Here is an 18555-nt window from a genome sequence, read left to right as displayed (position 1 = left end):
TGCATTTTAGGGTTAAAGTTGTAAAGAGGTTAGGAGAGGTGTGTCCGTAGCAACGCACGGGTATTCAACTAGTCTCTTACATAAGACACTCATTGATGTTTAAGTGAAGCACACTTCACTGACCTCGAATCATATTTTTTTGGAAACAAATGTGCTTCAGAAGGAAGCAAAACAAAAAAAATTGGAAAGAAAATGTGTTTCAAAAGGAACCAAAGTGTATGAATATTTCTGTTATTGCTTCACATGGAAGCAAATTGTCTGGTGTATTGAAGCCATCAATTGATATTTTCGAAGCAAATTTCGCTTGCATAAAAAGCAAGGTGCCAATATGTATGTTATGTTAAACTAGGGAATAAAAAAAACATATATTCGAAGCAAACTTTAGTTCGCAGGATGCAAAGTAGATTAATTTTGGAAACAAAGCGTGCTTCATAAGCAAACGGAGCTTGGCTCTGGTGGTTAGGTCCCTTGTAGTGGAACCAGCCCACCCAGGTTCAAGTCCTAGACTTGACATGGGTGTTTGCATTTACCTGGATTTAATCCAGGATTTAACCGGCGCCATGCTTTCAGTGGTAGGTGACGTGCCCGTCAACAGCGAGGCGCCAGTGGTGACTTCGTCAACCTCAAGATATGCCGGCTCGGTCCCTCGGAGGTGCTCATAGGGGTAGGGTGTGCGTGCGTGCGTTCATAGGGGTGTTTGTACGTGCGTGTTTGTGAGCGTCTGCGTTGTACTGTGTTCTCAAAAAAAAAAAAAAAAAAAAGCGTGCTTCATAAGGTAACCGGGTTAAATTACTTAATTACTTTCCTTGAAATACTCCCATCAGTTAGTTTCCTAAAAATCAGGAATTGAGAGTGATTAGCGGAAGAGGTCAAAACCAAGCAAATTAACTCATCCTTTATTTGGGAACTCCCCGGTGGGATGGGGAAGCATGCATGCAACGGTTTTTCGTCCTCTAATCACGCCTCACATGGCCTTGCATCTGACGCCTACGCTGATTTCAATCGTGCGGTCATGCCCTGGTCCGATGGTAGCCAGATATCGGATGCCGATTGCTAGTGGTGCCCTTGTTTATATCACAGATCTATTCTAAGGACAGTTGGATGTTCATATCACAGATCTACCACTCTAGGCACTTGCACATATCTACTCTAAAATGGATCTTAACTTTTGTTCGACATTCTATTGTATAAGCTAGGTAGATCTACAGATAACTACTTTTCCTATCTGTTTCACGTTATTAACTTGAACTATGTTCTTATAATAGGAATGATATTTTGGTGACACTGCATAATAATTGGATAGTCATCTTTGCATAATAAGAGACACAACAAATAGAAGGTGCCAGCAGAGGCGGGGTGGGGGAGCTGCATCGTTGCAAGAGGCACTATTTGTGCAGATATCTCATTCTTATAGATAGAAATTGAATATATGTTGTGATACATGTATACATTTGATGTATGAAATGTACAATTAAATGAAAATAAGTTTGCAATGTATTGCATTCAACGTTGAGTTATGGCCTACCATGTACAACTAGATATATTGGAAAAACATCTGCGACACTTGCTGAAATCAAACGGCTGGTTGAAACAAACACATGCTATCTATGTCCAATACGTATACTTGAATAAATAACATCGTTTGTGATCTTCCAGTTGGCTGATGGTTCAATACAAAATAACGTGTGCGATGGCATGGTCTTTCGCACACGATTTTTTTATACAAAACAGTTTGCGATATTTCATCCTATAACAAAGACTGTCTATCCTTGCATTATGATGATTAAATTTACCGTGTGAGACAAACCATTCCAGCCGTGTGCAACAGCCAGATAACTTCTCCCGCTCGCAAGAGCCAAACGTTGGCATCCCGCCCCACGCTAGACCCCGTGAGCCGTGAGAGCATGGGGGCCGCGTTTCTTTTCTCATATCAAGGTGCTTTCGCTGTTAAGCCGCTTTATCTTGTTTTTTCTACAAAGGAACTTTATCTCTCCAAAATAAATAAACATGCTAGCTGTAGCAATCTTGTCCGATTGTTGCGCCAACCACCCAATTGATTCGTCCCGTCACTCCTAGCGGCCTAGAATAATGTCTACTCCTCTAACCGTGTGTCCGTGTTTCCTTCATCCTTCCACCCTCCTCTCGCTCAGCTACAAGAAGAAGACCGAAAAGAGCGTGCAAAGATAACTCGGAGTTACGTCTGCATAATCAACAGCTCCATGGATCTCAGGTGCCGCACTTCATTCCAGCGACGACATATGTTTGCGGATGAGGGCCGGTATAGACATACGGCCGGCACTAGGAAGAACCTGGCAGCAAGGAGGCGAATTACTACATGTACGTATTGGTAAGAACAATTTCAAATTAGTTGTAGCCTTCAAAGATTTGATCGGGTGTTGAATGGTTCATGTCCGGACTTCAGATTTGTTTGAATTTATGGACGTCGCTCCCTTTGGTCAGGTCACCGGAGCCCGGAGTTTTCTTGCCCGTGGTTGCAACCCTGTTCGCCCTGTCGTTGCTGGCTGACAGGATATCAGATCCCCACCCCTCCGGCTCCGGTGTTCTGAGAAATCGGATCACATATGGTAATTGGATTGAGATTCAGTTTTATGCTGATGGGCTGGGCGCTCTGAATCTGAACAAGTGGGCAGCGACCGAGGAGAGGAGCATGCCGATAAACTCAGGTGCAATCTTCTCACCGTAAGACCGGATACACTTATCTGTATTGATTTCAGACATCTGTTGTACTTCCTTGCTCGGATCTTCTCACCTCTTCCTTTTTTCCCCACGCAGGTACCACACCACACTCGATCTAGTTAGGCTCATGCCTCATGAGAATACAGCACAGAGGCGACGCCGGATCTGCTTTGGTTCATCCATATTACTAGAAGAATTAAGGTAACCTATTTGTACTTGTATTTCTTCTTTGTGTTGTGATTCTTTTCAATGAAAGTACTCCTAGAAAGGACTAGGCGTCATTTGCTGGATCTAGGCCTTGCCGGTGGGACCAAAGAAGGGATCTGACATTGTTTTCCCTATATTCGGTTTGTTTCCCCATTTCTATGGCGGTAATCCTAGACTTACGGACTAGTTTGGGTTACGGAAAGACAACTTGGCCTGTGTTGGTTGGTTGATATTTTGACCCGCTGCTGAAAAAACGGGCCAGTCAAGGAGAGCACCCGTCATCCTAGTTTTAAAACCCGGACCGGTAATCGAACCGGTGAGGCTATCGGTTCAGGTTTTTACCGGTCTGACCACTGGTTTACCGGTTCATGGTCTGGTTTTTTAGATATAGATTAGTATATTTTTTACATATAAATGCTGAAATAAATAAATAAATATGTATGTAAAAATATTTTGGACTTTAAATTTGACATAATAATTCACATCATACAAAACAAATTAATGAGTAGCGGAGCACCAATTTTTTTAACTTTACCGTATCCAAGACAACCAAGTACCTATACACACATGTATGCAATTTTAAATATAGCAAACCTGCTAAGTAGCTACCAAACAGTTTTTTTTCCTGTTTTGAAGGGAAGCCAGCAAACAGCTAACACGCATATATTCCATGCTATGGCAAAGCTGGAAGCATGAAGCTCATCACGTGTCTAATTGGTTCATTTTTTGGTGCTACCGTGTAGCTCATGTACAAAATGAACTTATGTCTGCTATGCACACAACTGACACGTAGCTCAGCTGGTAGATGGATACGTTACTGGAATATAGTAGGCGGACGCAAGTTCGATTCCAGGTTCCATCAATTAGTTTTTCTCACGCGCGGCATTCCATCCAGCCGGTTGGACCGGCGATTTGTTATCGGCCGGTTTCACGAGAAACCGCTGGTCGAGCCGCGGTTCCACCGGTTTTCACAGGGTCGCTGGCGCGAACGGTCCAGTGCGCCTAACAGACCAGTGGAGGGGCTGGTTCCGGTTTTTTCCGGTTCAACCGGTGGTCCGGTTCGGTTTTTAAAACTATGCCCGTCATGTGTGAGGCCGTAAGAGAATTCCGTAAAATATTTCCGTAGATGTAGCCATTATTAAATGCTACATCTACGAAAATATTTTACAGAATTCTCTTACGGACTTATTTAATAATGGCTTGCTAGTATGAAACCTGCCCCCATCCACGGGACTTATTTAATAATGGCTTGCTAGTATGAAACCCGCCCCCATCCACGGAAAAAAAGGAAACGGATGAGGATGTATGTCAAAAAAAGATTTTCGTGCTCCTCTAATTAATAGTACTTTTAGAACTTAATACAGAATAGAATTTGCATGTTTTGAAGTAGACTTCTGAAGACAAAACTACTGCACTTATATAAATACTAGAAAATTTACCCGTAGCACACAATTCCGCTTTAAAATAAGTATATACTAAATTTATCTGAATTCACATGTATCTAGACATGTTTTAGTATTACATGACATGTTTTAGTATTACATGCTAATGTAGACAAATCTATCACACTTATTTAAAACCGGAGAGTAAAACTTGTAGAGAGATTATGAGAGATTGCACAACTACAATAGGACCGGCTGTCACCTATATATATAGACAATTACATGGTACAATCCTATGATTACACGGAGACCTACTACTGTATAATACAATTACATCTCAACACCCTCCCAGTCGAAGGGTCGGTACTGACACTGGATCGGAACTCGTCGAAGGTCAACGTCGACAAGCCCTTCGCCATGATATCCGCAAACTGCTGAGAGGTCGACACGTGAAGAACTCAAACGTGACCGAGAGCAACCTGCTCTCGAATGAAGTGGATATCCAGCTCGATGTGCTTAGTGCGTCGATGATGAACGGTGTTGGTGGAGAGGTAGACAACCGAAACGTTGTCACAGAAGACAACAATAGCCTTGTCAACTGGACAAGAGAGCTCGGAGAGAAGCTGACGAAGCCAGGTGTACTCGACGACGGCGTTGGCCACGGCGCGATACTCAGCCTCAGCGCTAGAGCGCGAGACAGTGGGTTGTCTCTTAGACGACCAAGAAATAAGCGACGAGCCAAGGTAGACGCAATATCCCGAGGTAGAACGCCGAGTGTCAGGGCAACCCGCCCAGTACGCGTCGGAGTATGCCACGATATCCGAGGATGGCGAGGCGGTGATCGAAGAACCTGCTTAACCGCACTCCAGTGGGCGTCCCGGGGTGCATGCATGTGAAGACACACCTGCTGCACGATATATATACTGCAGCTCCGGTCGGGTAAGCGTCAATTACTGCAGGGCACCGATGATGGAGCGGTAGAGAGAAGCATCAGGAGCCGGAGAGCCATCGGTGGCAGACAGCTTGGCCCTCGTGTCGATGGGAGTGGGCGCAGGATTGCGTCAAGGACTTAAGATCGAGGAAGTAATGGAGAGGCCCCAAGTCCTTGATGGAGAACTGCGCGAAGGCGATAGTAAGCCGTCGAAGGAGATCGGTACTGCTGGTCGTCAGGATGATGTCGTCAACATAGAGCAGCATGTAGGCGGTCTCGGTGCCGTGTCGAAAGACAAACAGCGAGATGTCGAAGCGCGTAGACCGGAAGCCGAGCTCGTGGAGGGAAGGCTGCGATGCGCTGGTACCAGGCGCGCGACGCTTGCTTCAGGCCATACAAGGAGCGCGAGAGCATGCACACATGCTCGGGGTGATCCGCATCGATGAAGCCGGTGGGCTGACAATGCACCAGCTCGGAGAGGTGTCCATGAAGGAAGGCGTTGCAAAATCTTGGTCATCATACCTTCAAGTGTTTCCTAGCCAATTCCCCCTAAAGTCTCAATATAAATTCATCCCAATGAAGCAACCGATGGTGGCAAAAAAAATTTGAAATTGGGAAGACCCCGGCCTCTACATCAATTGATGCACACAACCCTTTATTGCACAGTTTATGTTTTAAAGTTTACACCTCAAGGATCACACAAAGTGTTCATGGAAATCAACCAGCGAAAAAGAAAAAGTAGAACAAAACGCCTATGCATCTTGTAATCGCTTAGAAAGCCCGTGCAACCGTCTCCAGACGGGTGCACACATAATCCATATGCGTGGTGACAGGAAAGACCACTCGTGAATCCAATGGGTAACCATACGGATAACCTGTAAAAAGTGAGCATTTCATTTTATATTAAAGATAATATCATTCCTACAACTCCATAAAGACCACACAATAGCACAAGTTCCTACTCGAATTCGTGCTTTGGTCTCTTTATCAACCTCATTCAACAAATTACCGAACATATTCGTACAATTTGTTGGTGGGCAATATTAAAGGTAATATGAACTACCCTCCAAACAATATGAGCAAATGGACACTAAAAAAATAAATGATTGATGGACTCGTCGTGATCATAAAAGACACATTTCTTACAACCATTGCCTCAGAGCATCCCCACTCGTTGGCGCTCCCCACGCCCAAATCCGGCGAAATTTTCGTCCGGATTGGATCAATTTTTGGCATGGGGGGCAGTATATTTCCAGTCGTGTGCTCCCCAAGCGGCGTTTCTCGGGGAAAAAGAGGATGACCCGGGAAGTCCGGACGAAAGAGGAGACACGTGGGCGTGGGCAGTTGGTTTTGCTCCATCCGGAGTCCCCGAGCGCTCCCCGGGGGGCCGGGGATGGCGTGGGATCGCCGGATGAATTTCGGCCCAAATCCGGACGAAATCGAGAAACCGGGGGCACGACTGGACCGGATTTCGCCGTCCGGATGTAAAAAACGACTCGCGAGGGCTTCTCGGGGAGACGAGTGGAGATGCTCTCAAACCACTGTGCTAGAGTGTTTCAGAACACAGAAGAAATCCCCTTCCGCGTCTACTAGTACCCTCTCTCTATGTTTTGACCGGACCACAACTTATCCCTTCTGCATCCGCATCGGCGCATCCCTAGGCCACAACTTTTCCCTCTTGCATCTCTTTCTGCATCCGCATCGACGCATCCCTAGGTTCTCCTCTCGCACCGCAGAAGGAAGGTGGTGAGTATGACTAGGGGGAAGAAGAGAGGAGCTGGTACTGATGGTAGTGGTCGGCGGGGGGGGGGGGGGGGGGGGTAAGAAGAGATCTGTCGGTACTAGTAGCCCTGGGTTAAGTTGCGGCCATGGAAGTAATGGGAGAGACCGCCCGAAGGTCGATTCAGAGACTAAGAACATGGAGAAACCTCCTGAGAACACCCATAAGCTGTTGAACTGAACGATTGCCATAGAGGTAATATTTTATCTCCCCCATTAAGTTACAAAGATCTTGATCTTCCGCCGCCGATGACCGACGGGGAGACTGAGAAGCTTAGTGTCCTCGTGTCTTCAGGCAATTGCAGATGATATAACTAGTAAATATGTTCCTCCCCATGTCAACATATTTTATTGTTTAGGGGGAATTACACTTACTTGTTTTCTAGTACAAGTCGCTACTGGTTTTGCTATGACTTTTTACTACCGACCAACCGTTGCAGGTGGATGGACCGGTGCAGCCGCCGCTGCCCCGGTACGCCATCAACATCATGCCGCCAAGCCTCACAGAGAACGACCTTCAACTCGCGCTGCAGAACTCGGTCCCGCACCCGCCGCCGCCTCCACCTCCACCGTTCAACCCGTGGGCTCCTCCACCTCTACCTCCCCCGCTGGCGGCACCGGCGTATGTTCCGCCGGTTTCCAATCGGCCGTGGCAGATACCGGAATTCGTCGTTCTCGACGACGACGAGGAGTAGGCTAGGGTAGTGCGCTTTTCAGTATTTATTATTATTTTTTCCTTTATTCACTATGTAAATTATGTTTTATGTTGAAAGAATGGAAAACCAAAAAAAAAATTGTGTTGTGCCGCTGGGGACACCATCAGCGCAAACAGATGTGCGATCGATTTCGATCAACACAAATAAACGCGCACGATCATCTGAAATGCGTCACCACGTGTAATGCACTAAGGGCATCTCCAACGGGCGACGCATTTCGGACGCCCAAATTTCCCACGCGCGTCCGTTTGCATGAACCCTGTTTGAATCGATATATTGTTTGATCATGTCATGCGAAGTTGAATCGAACAAATTCAAACAAATTAAACATATGAACTACGAGAACAAACGCGAGAACAAACAAATTTTAAACTAGCTACTTCTTGTACTTCTTGTTAGAAGGCCCCGCCTTATCATCCTCACGAACGCGCTTCCTGCTCGTCATCTCCTCCAAAGAGGCACTGTCGGTCGACGCGTCCGATGAGTTTGAGTTCCCCTCCGACGAGTGGTCATTGGGGCCTTCCTTGTCGTCGCAGAACGGATGACGAGCCTCCGCATGCGCCTGCCCCCTCGCCCGGGCCCTTGCCTCCTTCCTTATCGCCGCCGCGTCGTCGGTCGCCTCCAGCGCCTCAAGCCGTGCCCACCTTGCGTCTGAGTCCTCCACCGAGTCCTGGCCATCGAGGCCAACGATGTCCCCCTCCTCCTCGCCCTCCGTCGGCGGGGAGCTAGGGTTGCTCGGCATGGCAGTCCTATCCCACCAATGCCGCCATCCCGGCGACTTCCCCTCGCTGTCGGTGTCTGATGACAACGACAAGTTGCTCATGGTGGCTAGCCGGTGTTGGAGAAGAAGAATGACAGCCGGTTGGACATGAATTAGAGCACGCACAGGGATTTTATTCAGCGGGGATCAATGGCAGCACTTATAACGAAGAGGTCTGCGGTTGCTCTTCCGCGGCGTTTCGGCGCTCCATTCCGACGGTTGACGTATCGATCGGCGTGGTTGCCACTACGACGGTTTCCCTCCCCGGTAGTTGCTCTGCTTTAATTCGCGCCGGCTCGAGTCAGGATCGCTGCCAGGCAGACCTGTGGGATAAGCGAGCGGACGATCAGCGCGATCGCACAACATCTGCAGAGACGCAAATGTACCGCATATTTGCGCTGCGTTTGCATCTCTGTGCACGGCCCGAACTCGCCGCCCCGCTAGAGAAGGGCGCAGGCGCATTTTCGGCCCGAAACGGACTCGCCCAGTCGGCCCGGTTGGACCGGTTGGAGATGCCCTAAAGGCACAATCTATCATTTCTCTGGCGACGAAGGGACAAAACTAGCTGATGAGCCATGAGGCCGTTTGGGAACACAGAAGAAATGCCCTTCCGCATCTACTAGCACCCTCCTATTCTCCCTTCTGCATCCCCCTTCCGCATCCCTAGGCCACAATTTCTCCCTCTCGCATCCCTAGGCCACAACTTCTCTCTTCCTCCGCATCCTCCCCGTTCTCCTCCGTATCGTCCTTGCCAGCCGCACCGCGGAAGGAAGGTGGTGACTATGGCTGGGGGGAAGAAGAGAGGAGCTGGTACCGCTAGCAGTGGCCGGGGGGATAAGAAGAGATCTGTCGGTACTAGCCCTGGGTCAAGTAGCGGCAGTACAAGTAATGGGAGAGATCGTCCGAAGGTCGATCGAGAGACTAAGAAGATGGATAAAGCTCTTGAGAACAGCCACAATCTGTCGAGAGCTTTCAAGCAGCACACCATAGAGGTACTATTTTATCTCCTCCCCTTGGATAATTTTCAAAGATCTTGACCAGATCCTGTTTAGGAGTCTGGCGCAGTCTTTTGTTACTTAAAAAGGGTATCTTGACGAATATCCGAGCTGGATCTGTTAGAAAGGGAATTTATTGGTGTATAACTGTTTACCTTATTATTACAGTACGGCAGTTCTTAGTTTTTTAGCTAGCTTGATTGAAATCCGGACACAATCTTCTCTGTAGAGCAATTCAACCTTGTCTAGCATTTTTATTAATTATTAGGGTTTTGTAGAGAGGTAGGGGAAGGGCTCTAGCACTAGGTGGCAAGTAAAAGAGTGTTCTTATATTTTATTGCTTCTGGAGGGAGGAGTGTTAAATTACTAATTGAGCATCAGTACATGGCCACCTGAAAGTCTGATTTCTTCATATATATCATGTTACGAGCAGCAGATTTAGGTCATGTTGTGTTTGATTCGTCTGTAGCTTGAGGTGTTCTCATTTGATGTGGTTTTTGTTAGAGCTTAAACTATGCGATGATGCTTGTGTGTTCAGCGGTGTAGTTAGGACATTCAACTACTACCTTTTCATCCTGTTGCTTCAATTTTGGCCAGTAAAAGACCCTTTTTGATCCTATCATAAGTAGCACTTTATCTTGATTACCATTCAAAATCTGATGCACGATAATTACCTTAAAGCTTTGGTTTCAATCTGGTTTCATTTTATTCCATGTTTGTACTTCAATATTTCTCCAATGAAAACTGTAGCATAGCAGTGATGTATAGTGATGCAGTATGATAGTTTATTTGTGCTCTTCCATAACTAAGTTATGGTTTATTTGTCTCTGTTGCAGGATGTTGAGAAGATTACCTGGAAACTAAAGACTGATGAAGAGGGTGTTATTCAAGGCAGTTATGCTGATTTCAAGGGTGTCCTTGACGCTAGACGTGATTGTTTCAAGAAAGTAAGGTCGACGCTTATTCATGGCGTCGTTGTCACGCATCCGGGTTCAAACGTAATGTTCATTTCTTGTTCTTTTCTTTGTAACATTTTGTAATGACATGCTATGTTTGTTTTGAGAGTTAAAAATGATATCAATAATGTGATTTGCAGGAAACTTACCACATCGTCAACATTGAAGTTGATTCTGAAGTTGTGCTGCAATTGCTTTTCCGGCAGAGCGATGGTTATTTGGTGGCGTTTCGCCGCGTCTCGACTGAAAGCAGTTCGGTTTGGGAAGGCTGGTACTATTTCAAAGACAATATAACATTACCTTCCTTTTGTGAGGAACAGGTCAAGATGAATATAGTAAGTGGCTACAATCAGTTTTATGAGATCAGATTTGGTAAAGGGATAGTCTCAAGTATTGTGAAGTGCCTCCTGGCATTTACTCAAGAGAACTGTGCTTTGCGTACTTATGGAGAACATAATAGGGGTTTGTTGTTTCAAACACTAATGGTGTTCTTTGGTGAGTGTCAAAGGTCCGGAATTTTCCTTGAGTTTGCTGAGCTTTACTATGAGAGTGACACTTTGGTTGAAGTTACTGAAGAGTTGTCAATGCACCGACACTCCTGGATTAATTTATCAAGAGTACTCATGGCTTTGTATTTGGGATACCTGTACCAAAAGCATAGATTAAATGGATGGGAGGCTGAAGTGAAGAATGGGGAGCGGAAGATGACACTAGAAATCGGAGAATTTACAGATTTGGGTCACCTTGGCATTGAGAGGTTTATTGTGTATGAAATGGTTGATGATAAAAGAGTCCCCAACTACTCAAGTTCAATGCAAAGTCTTCTTGGTTCTGATGTTGGTCAGCTGTTGCACTTGATAAAATATGATGAGGAGTCCGTCCAGAAAATACACTTGGCTAGGATGAAGGCAGGTGTGTCAGAGGAAGATGATTGATTGTCAGGTAGCTATATTAGTGAAGTTCCTGTCATGCAGTGTAATGTCCGAACATCATGCAAAAACCTTTTAGAGATTTGTTAACTCATGGTAGATAAACTAAGCAATCAGAGAAGGAATGATATAGGGTAACAAGCTGCAAATGAGAGCTTTCAGGCCTCACAACGATGGCCTCCTGTAACAAGTCTTGGTTGATTCTTGGAAGTGATGCTCTTCTGGCAGTTGTCTCTTTTGTTCAGTCTGATGTTTTTTGCGAGTTGGATATGTCCACCCTACTTAGGAACCCAGTTTAGTGGTCTGCTCCTTGACCTTTTGCTAAGATAACTGATGGTCTCTGTTAGAGACTCTTTTTTTCTCTTTATTGGCTGATAGCAGTGAGGCACTTTCTTCCCTGAACCCCTGAGCTGGCGCGTGAAGCATGGGTTGCTATTCGCAGTTACCTCGAGGACACTGCTCTCTGGACCCCATCCTCTCGGTGTTGGTCTCCTTCAGTTGTACTTGGTTCTTGCCTGATACTGCGTGGTTCAGAATTTGCATCCGGCTTTCCCGGTCCCGGATGTGCTCACTTTATCAACCAAGATGAAGCTGGAATGCAAGAATTATGGCTGAGCCATTCCAGTGCTGGGTTATGTTGCTTGGCATCCCACAGCAGCTCATCCGGGAGGATTCAATTGATGCCATTGTGAGATCCTTTCGGGGTGTTTTGCTCTTCTGGCACGAACCAGCTCACAGCAGAGAAAAGGTCATACTCAAGTGTTTAGTGGAAGATATTGACCACATTCCCAGGGGAAGTTTTCTCTCGCAATGGTTTTAGAAGGTCTTGGACGATCACAGCTTATTCTCTCATTGGTGATGCACAACCCGCTCCGATGCCAGAAGCTGAAGATTTACCGCCAGAGAACATCGACACACACCCATATCAAGGACCAGTCCTCTTGGAGCATCCTCTGGATGCAGCCTGGAATGAAGCTTGGTCTGAAGATGGTGCTATTCCCTTGGAACCGGCCACCGGAGACAGAAGTGATCCTACTGCTAGTCTTGTCCATCTCCCTCGGCTGCACCCCCCCCCCTGCCGCTGAGACGGGTGACCAGTCAAATAAAGCTCCCAGTGATGCTCTCAGTCCAAGTACTCTTGTTTCAGGTGGACATGTCTCTGTCCATGGTCCCTCTCCGCCTGCTGAAGATGATCCAGATAATATGTTTGCTTTTGCTGATTAGTTTGCTGAACCAATGTACGTTGCTGAAGCTGCCAAGGATCTTAAAACTGCAGGCTATACTGAACTGGAAATTCTGGCCACTTTGGAAGCTTTCAAGCGCTCGGGAAAGCTTGTTCTTGGATCTCCTCCCTGGACGCCAAAGCTGCCTATTAATCTATCTGTTACTGCTAAGGATCTGGAGCATGCTGGATATTCCACAAATCAGGTTGCTTCCATTATCGAGGAATTCAAGCAGTGTGGGCTGCCCTATGTGGCTGTGGCTCTCCTTCCTGGACTAAGCAGACACCTCCTTGACATTTCATGACTCTCCTTGCGGGCTCTACACCAGCCAATACCATCATCTCTCTGTGCAAGACTTTTACCCCAGATAATTTTGGGAGCAGTTTGTCCACGCTTTAGGACATGCTGGTTAACATATCTGGAGGTCCACTAATGCAAATCAGTACAGAGAACACAAGATTTCTGGTGGATCAGTTTGTAGAAACTTGCTGATACTGTGAAGATGCAGAGTCACTTACCTGAAGCCAACAAGATCACCAAGAATTTAGCCTTTGATCCTCTGGCTATTTCTGGTCCAGCTTAGCGTTCTGGTTCAGTTGCTCCATCCCCTGAAGCTCAGCCCTATGCTTTCAATCGTTTTTGTAACAGACAGGGTGTTCTCATCAGTCGTAACTTGTCCATGTCGCAAACGGCATGGTGTACCAGTTTCAGTTTGCAGCCTCAGAAGGAGCCCTCGTCTTGGCAGCCTTGCAGTTGGATTCAAGCCTGCTCCTGCCTCGCAGATGTTGACTTCTACCAAGTGATGGAGTAGATCTTGCAGTGCGGTATTGTTGACTTGTCTTTATTGGAAAGTAAGTTTGGTGAGAGCTAAGCTAGATAATTCACTCCTTGTTAGAGAAATTGTATGCTGTCTTGCAAGCTAATTACTTAACTATAAACTATTCAAATTATGCCAACAGTGAATATAATTTTCCACTAGGTACTACGGTCGGGGCTTGTTTTGATGCGCTGAATTTGGGTACTACACCCAATGCTCTGTTATTTTGTTTGAATTGAAATAATTCCCAAAGAAACCATCTCGTCCAAAAACCCGCCTAATCATATGTAGGACGAATGAGGAATGCTCAAGTATGAGCATTGTTTTTTCTCCCTAACCCTTTCTCCTCCATTTACGTGCTGTTAACTAGTTGTGGCAGTGGCTATGGAAAGAGAAAGTTACCATTACATCTGCCTTTGCTTAGGGCCTTATTGAGATGAGCAAAGGGTTTTATAATGTTTGGACTTCCTATATGCTAGCTAAGCATGTGTTTTCTAAATTATTGTAGAATTATAAATTTAAAATAATCTATCCATTGCCTCCATGGAATAACCACTTACCATCTCACAAGTCAGTGAGTTACCTAAGCATTAACACAAACATTACATATTCAATGAACATTTATGCACTGTGAGCAACACATGTTTTAATTTTTGTCACAATTTGATCTGAAAAAATTTCTGAACAAACATGCAAAATATCATATGCGCCTCTTGATGTTATGAAAGCAAGCAGCCTCTGCTGCATCAAAGTCCTTTATGCGACCTGTTACTTTTTAAGTTTTCAGTGCAAAAGCAAGAGTAGGAACAGTATGTTTGGGTTTATGAATCATTGTGCAATCTGTTCTCCCTAAGTGCAAAAGTGAGAGTAGAAGCAATGTGTTTGGGCATATGTGTTATACACTTAGACCTACCAGCAGATAACAGTGTTACGCTCTGTACTTCATTACCTTATGATTTTTTGATACACGCAAGTAAATGCAAAACTACCGAATAATTTATGCCATCTAGTGATAAGTAGACCATTAGAAAAGCATAGCAAAGTGCATTTTTTTTCAGCAAAGGGCCATCTTAGTAGCATATATATCTCTAATTTCCTGAGTTGAGAAGTTCTAATTATTTTAGTCTTATGTATAAGAGGGACCATTACTGAGATCTTGCTCACTCCATAATTTGAATGGGTTTCTCAATCTTCATATATTTTGAATAATCCACTGTGGATCAAATAGTTAATTCTCTATAGGGTGCTATTTACAGTTCCAGTTTGATGTATTTTGATCATTGTGCATTTGTGGCATAAGCATTTATCAGTTTATCAAGGTCAAATAGAACCCACAGTTGGAGGTTATGATCCTCAACTAAATTAGTAGGCTTTGTGGATATTTGGTTACACATTGCACCCTTCATTATGGAACCACTAACCAGGCCCTGAATATCTAGCAATAGTTATGAAACTATCAAAGAATACTTGGGAGACTGAATTTCCTTGCTAAGAGCCATGGTAAAAACGCCAACACCATTCTGTTTCTTTAGCTTGCATGATTCATGACACATTGTTTCATTGCACGTGCAGCTATACACCAGGGATTCATCAAAAAGCTGGCGTCAGGCTGGATCAGATGGAAGTAGTCAACTCAGTCTAAAAGAGCCATCTACCAACGTGGTCTTGGCTGATCATGTTACTACGAAGAAATGGCAGCAAGTCGTTGATTTTGACGACCACCTCGATGATATTAGCAAGTTGAAGATTCTATGAGTAAACAACTTGCCATGGAGTTACAGTTCTTATTACCCCACAAAGAAGTGATAGTTTCGAGTGCTTTGGTCTGGTTTGTTTACATTGGTTTTTGTTTTTGTTTTTTTGCAGGGATTGGTTGAACCCAAACCTACTTGGTTGAGACAATTTTGTGATTTAGTTGTTTTATATTTATTTCAACTGTCTAGAACCAAGGTCTCAAATCTTGTACCGTCAAATCATTAAATTTCACTTAATAGCTAGAAATGCTATTTGATATGGTTTGTAATTTAATATGATAATAAGTAGAAAATCACATGTGTTTGTGCTGAAATCTGTAGCAAGAAATTCCTGAAAGTGAAGAAAGCTGTTGTTGCAAGGGGTCTTTGAAGAGAGCAACATCTATGGCGTCCTCGCAGGAAATTGCTACTTCCATCACATTTTTAATCAGCTACATTGATCTACATGTCCTGTCATGGCCGTGTGCCCTGTAATGGCTTTTTTCTTCGAGGGAAAGAGCCTTGTAGTTTGCAGATATATTTGCTGCCTTCGTATCACTTCATTTGACTGAATGGCTTGATTAATGGAGCCTACCTTTCCGTTTGTCCTGTGGTAAGATCTGGGCAGAACTACATTGGCTGTGACTGGTTTTGCTTGGATCTCTGCTTCGTACCAAATACCTGTTATCAAGGATTGCATTGAAACATAGAGCAACATCTATGGCGTCCTCGCAGGAAATTGCTACTTCCATCACATTTTTAATCAGCTACATTGATCTACATGTCCTGTCATGGCCGTGTGCCCTGTAATGGCTTTTTTCTTCGAGGGAAAGAGCCTTGTAGTTTGCAGATATATTTGCTGCCTTCGTATCACTTCATTTGACTGAATGGCTTGATTAATGGAGCCTACCTTTCCGTTTGTCCTGTGGTAAGATCTGGGCAGAACTACATTGGCTGTGACTGGTTTTGCTTGGATCTCTGCTTCGTACCAAATACCTGTTATCAAGGATTGCATTGAAACATAAATTGATAATTACACATGTACTGTCGTTTACTCCATGTGCAACCTTTACGTAGTACTACTCCGCTTGAGCACTGCAAACTATCATTCCTATGCAGAAATAGAAAGCTGTAAATCAACATTCTTATGCAGCTACAGAAAGCTGTAAAGCAACTCGACCGGGAACAATAACTGAATTTCCATTCATAGTGTTTTTTTTAACTACTAACCAAAGTAAGAATGAACGAGCAGTAGATATATTGTACTACCAATCTCCTTTGACCTATGATTTTACTTAGTTGGTAAATGAACCGTTTGGAGAGAGAGGTATTCATCAGTAGTAAACACAACAAAGGAGAAAACATTACACATCAGGCTGATTACACCAGTACTTACATTTATATAAGGTTAACATAATGTAGGGACAAGTCCAGATAAAGATAACAGCGGTTCACATAGCAAAGATAGCAGCTAACTAAGTTATATACATACTAGTAGTACATAGGTTATGGATGCCTGCCAAAGGTTCAGACCATTTACAAGTTCACAAAGCAGTCTATCTCGATATTGGATATTTTTCTAGTAAAACGGGACCAAGCAACCGTAATCTTCACTTGGTCTTCGCCTTTAGAAGTCATCCCTTTGGAACCCTCACGGCTGTTGTGAAGAACACATCTAGCCTGACTCGTCTTTACAAGTTCACAAAGCAGTCTATCTCGATATTGGATATTTTTCTAGTAAAACGGGACCAAGCAACCGTAATCTTCACTTGGTCTTCGCCTTTAGAAGTCATCCCTTTGGAACCCTCACGGCTGTTGTGAAGAACACATCTAGCCTGACTCGTCTGACAATCCTGGGCTCTGAAGGAGACACTGCTGGTAGCAAGTACAGCACCGGAACGACACGCCTCGACAGATCGAGGTAACCATCCGGATCCATACTCATCATTCCATCAGAATTCGACCTCACTGTTCTTCCGAGGTAACTTCGAGTCGAACAACATGACCACCTTGTTAGGATCATCGTCCTCGTAAGGCGGAGGCGCAACACAGAACTTGCCCGCCGTACTTAAAAGGCGACCCCTGCGTAGCACGAACAGCCAAGACGGTGGCCTGGCGCGACCGCTCAAGCTGCTCGAAGCACAACTCTAGTTTGCACAAGTAGTTGGTAAGGTAGGAATAGCACCAATCACTGTTGGAAGAATTGTTATACCGGAAGGCTCGAGTGACTAACACCCTATCTTCAGGCCAAGACTGTCCCTGCTTTACCATGAGTTGCATTCCTTCAATGTATACAGGCTCGACGGACAGGAGCCCGCGGCGTGGTCCGGTCAAGTGCAAATATGAATCCGGCAAACAAGCCATTGTCAACACCGGTTATCACCGGTTATCTGTATGCCATTGTCAACTATTCAATCAAAGAACCATCTACCAATGTGGTCTTAATCGATCATGTTACTACAAAGAAATGGCAGCAAGTTGTTGATTTTGACGACCACCTCGATGATATTAGCAAGTTCTGGAGCCTACAAATTAAAGCAATACAGTTGTAGTTCTGTTACCCCACGAAGAAGTCATAGTTTTATTAAGTATTTGGAGTGCTTAGTTTCCTCTGTTTGTTTCATTGTTTTTTCCTAAAAAATATTGCAGGGATTGGTTGAACCCAAGCCTACTTAGTTAATCATTTAATTGTTCTGTATTTATTTGAACTGGGTAGAACCAAGGCATCAAGGCTTGTCCCACAAATCATCACATTTCACTTATAGTTTGACGAGCTATTTGACATGGTTGTAATTTAATATGATAATAAGTAGGGATGTCACCCCTTGTGTTTGTGAGTAAATTTGTAGCCAAAAAATTGATAAACAAACGAAGAAGTGATGTGGTTGCAACGGGTCTCTAAAGAGAGCAAAAGCTTACATCTATGGCACCTCGTCATCATATAGGAAAAGAGCTGCCTCCATTACATTTTTAATACACACATACATTATTCTAACTTGTACATGTCCTTTAATCGGCATATTTGTATCTCTTCGTTTTTTTACTAAATGGTCATAACTTTCGAACAATGGAACACATGCTGATATGTACCGACAATCATTTCTTTGGATATGGATTACATTAGCAGTAACTGGTTTGCCTTTGAACTATGCTCAAGTAACATTGTTTCTAAATACCTGACACGTTTTCTATGGACTATATCAACTGGAAATAACCGTATGCAGAATACCTGTCCTTCCTACTACAGGAAGCTCTACAGCAGTTTTTTTATTAAAAAAAACAGAAAGCTGTGTAGCAACTGAGCTGGGAATGTACCCAACAAAAAACCTGAGCTGGTAAGTATAATCAAATTTTCATACATAGGACAAAAAATATTTGTGTGAGTCACTCTAGCTGCTCATTTGTCATGTCCCTTAAGCACTGGGAGCAA

At 44.4% G+C, this 18555-nt stretch overlaps 1 protein-coding gene across 12 annotated transcripts; it reads left to right on the top strand.

Moving 5' to 3' along the window:
• The first annotated feature begins 2020 nt into the window (after window positions 1–2020).
• On the top strand, window positions 2021–17796 carry LOC127331299 (uncharacterized). Of its 12 annotated transcripts, none has more exons than XM_071825906.1 (8): window positions 2025–2347; window positions 2461–2684; window positions 2794–2898; window positions 7437–9464; window positions 10304–10465; window positions 10564–13426; window positions 14965–15131; window positions 17775–17796. In XM_071825906.1, exons 4-6 carry the CDS (start codon window positions 9255–9257, stop codon window positions 11356–11358), a joined length of 1167 nt encoding a protein of 388 aa, XP_071682007.1. In that variant the 5' UTR covers window positions 2025–2347; window positions 2461–2684; window positions 2794–2898; window positions 7437–9254; the 3' UTR covers window positions 11359–13426; window positions 14965–15131; window positions 17775–17796. The 12 variants fall into 12 exon arrangements, 11 of the variants coding, with proteins under 11 accessions (XP_071682010.1, XP_051213368.1, XP_071682009.1 ...); XM_051357405.2 differs by lacking the exon at window positions 17775–17796 and adding an exon at window positions 15259–16044; XM_051357402.2 differs by lacking the exon at window positions 17775–17796 and adding an exon at window positions 15259–16044 and having other exon boundaries at window positions 14965–15147.
• The last annotated feature ends 759 nt before the right edge of the window (window positions 17797–18555 follow it).

The sequence above is a fragment of the Lolium perenne genome, chromosome 2, assembly GCF_019359855.2.
Source record: "Lolium perenne isolate Kyuss_39 chromosome 2, Kyuss_2.0, whole genome shotgun sequence".
NCBI classification, from domain to species: domain Eukaryota; kingdom Viridiplantae; phylum Streptophyta; class Magnoliopsida; order Poales; family Poaceae; genus Lolium; species Lolium perenne.
The sequence above is the reverse complement of the archived record's forward strand: the minus strand, read 5'-3'. Positions and strand labels throughout refer to the sequence as shown.

Coding starts and splice junctions, on each gene's coding strand:
- LOC127331299 (XM_071825906.1), top strand. CDS start 9,255: ATGGCTGGGGGGAAGAAGAGAGGAGCTGGTACCGCTAGCAGTGGCCGG. Junction 9,465..10,303: donor TCAAGCAGCACACCATAGAG/GTACTATTTTAT, acceptor TCTCTGTTGCAG/GATGTTGAGAAGATTACCTG. Junction 10,466..10,563: donor TCACGCATCCGGGTTCAAAC/GTAATGTTCATT, acceptor TGTGATTTGCAG/GAAACTTACCACATCGTCAA.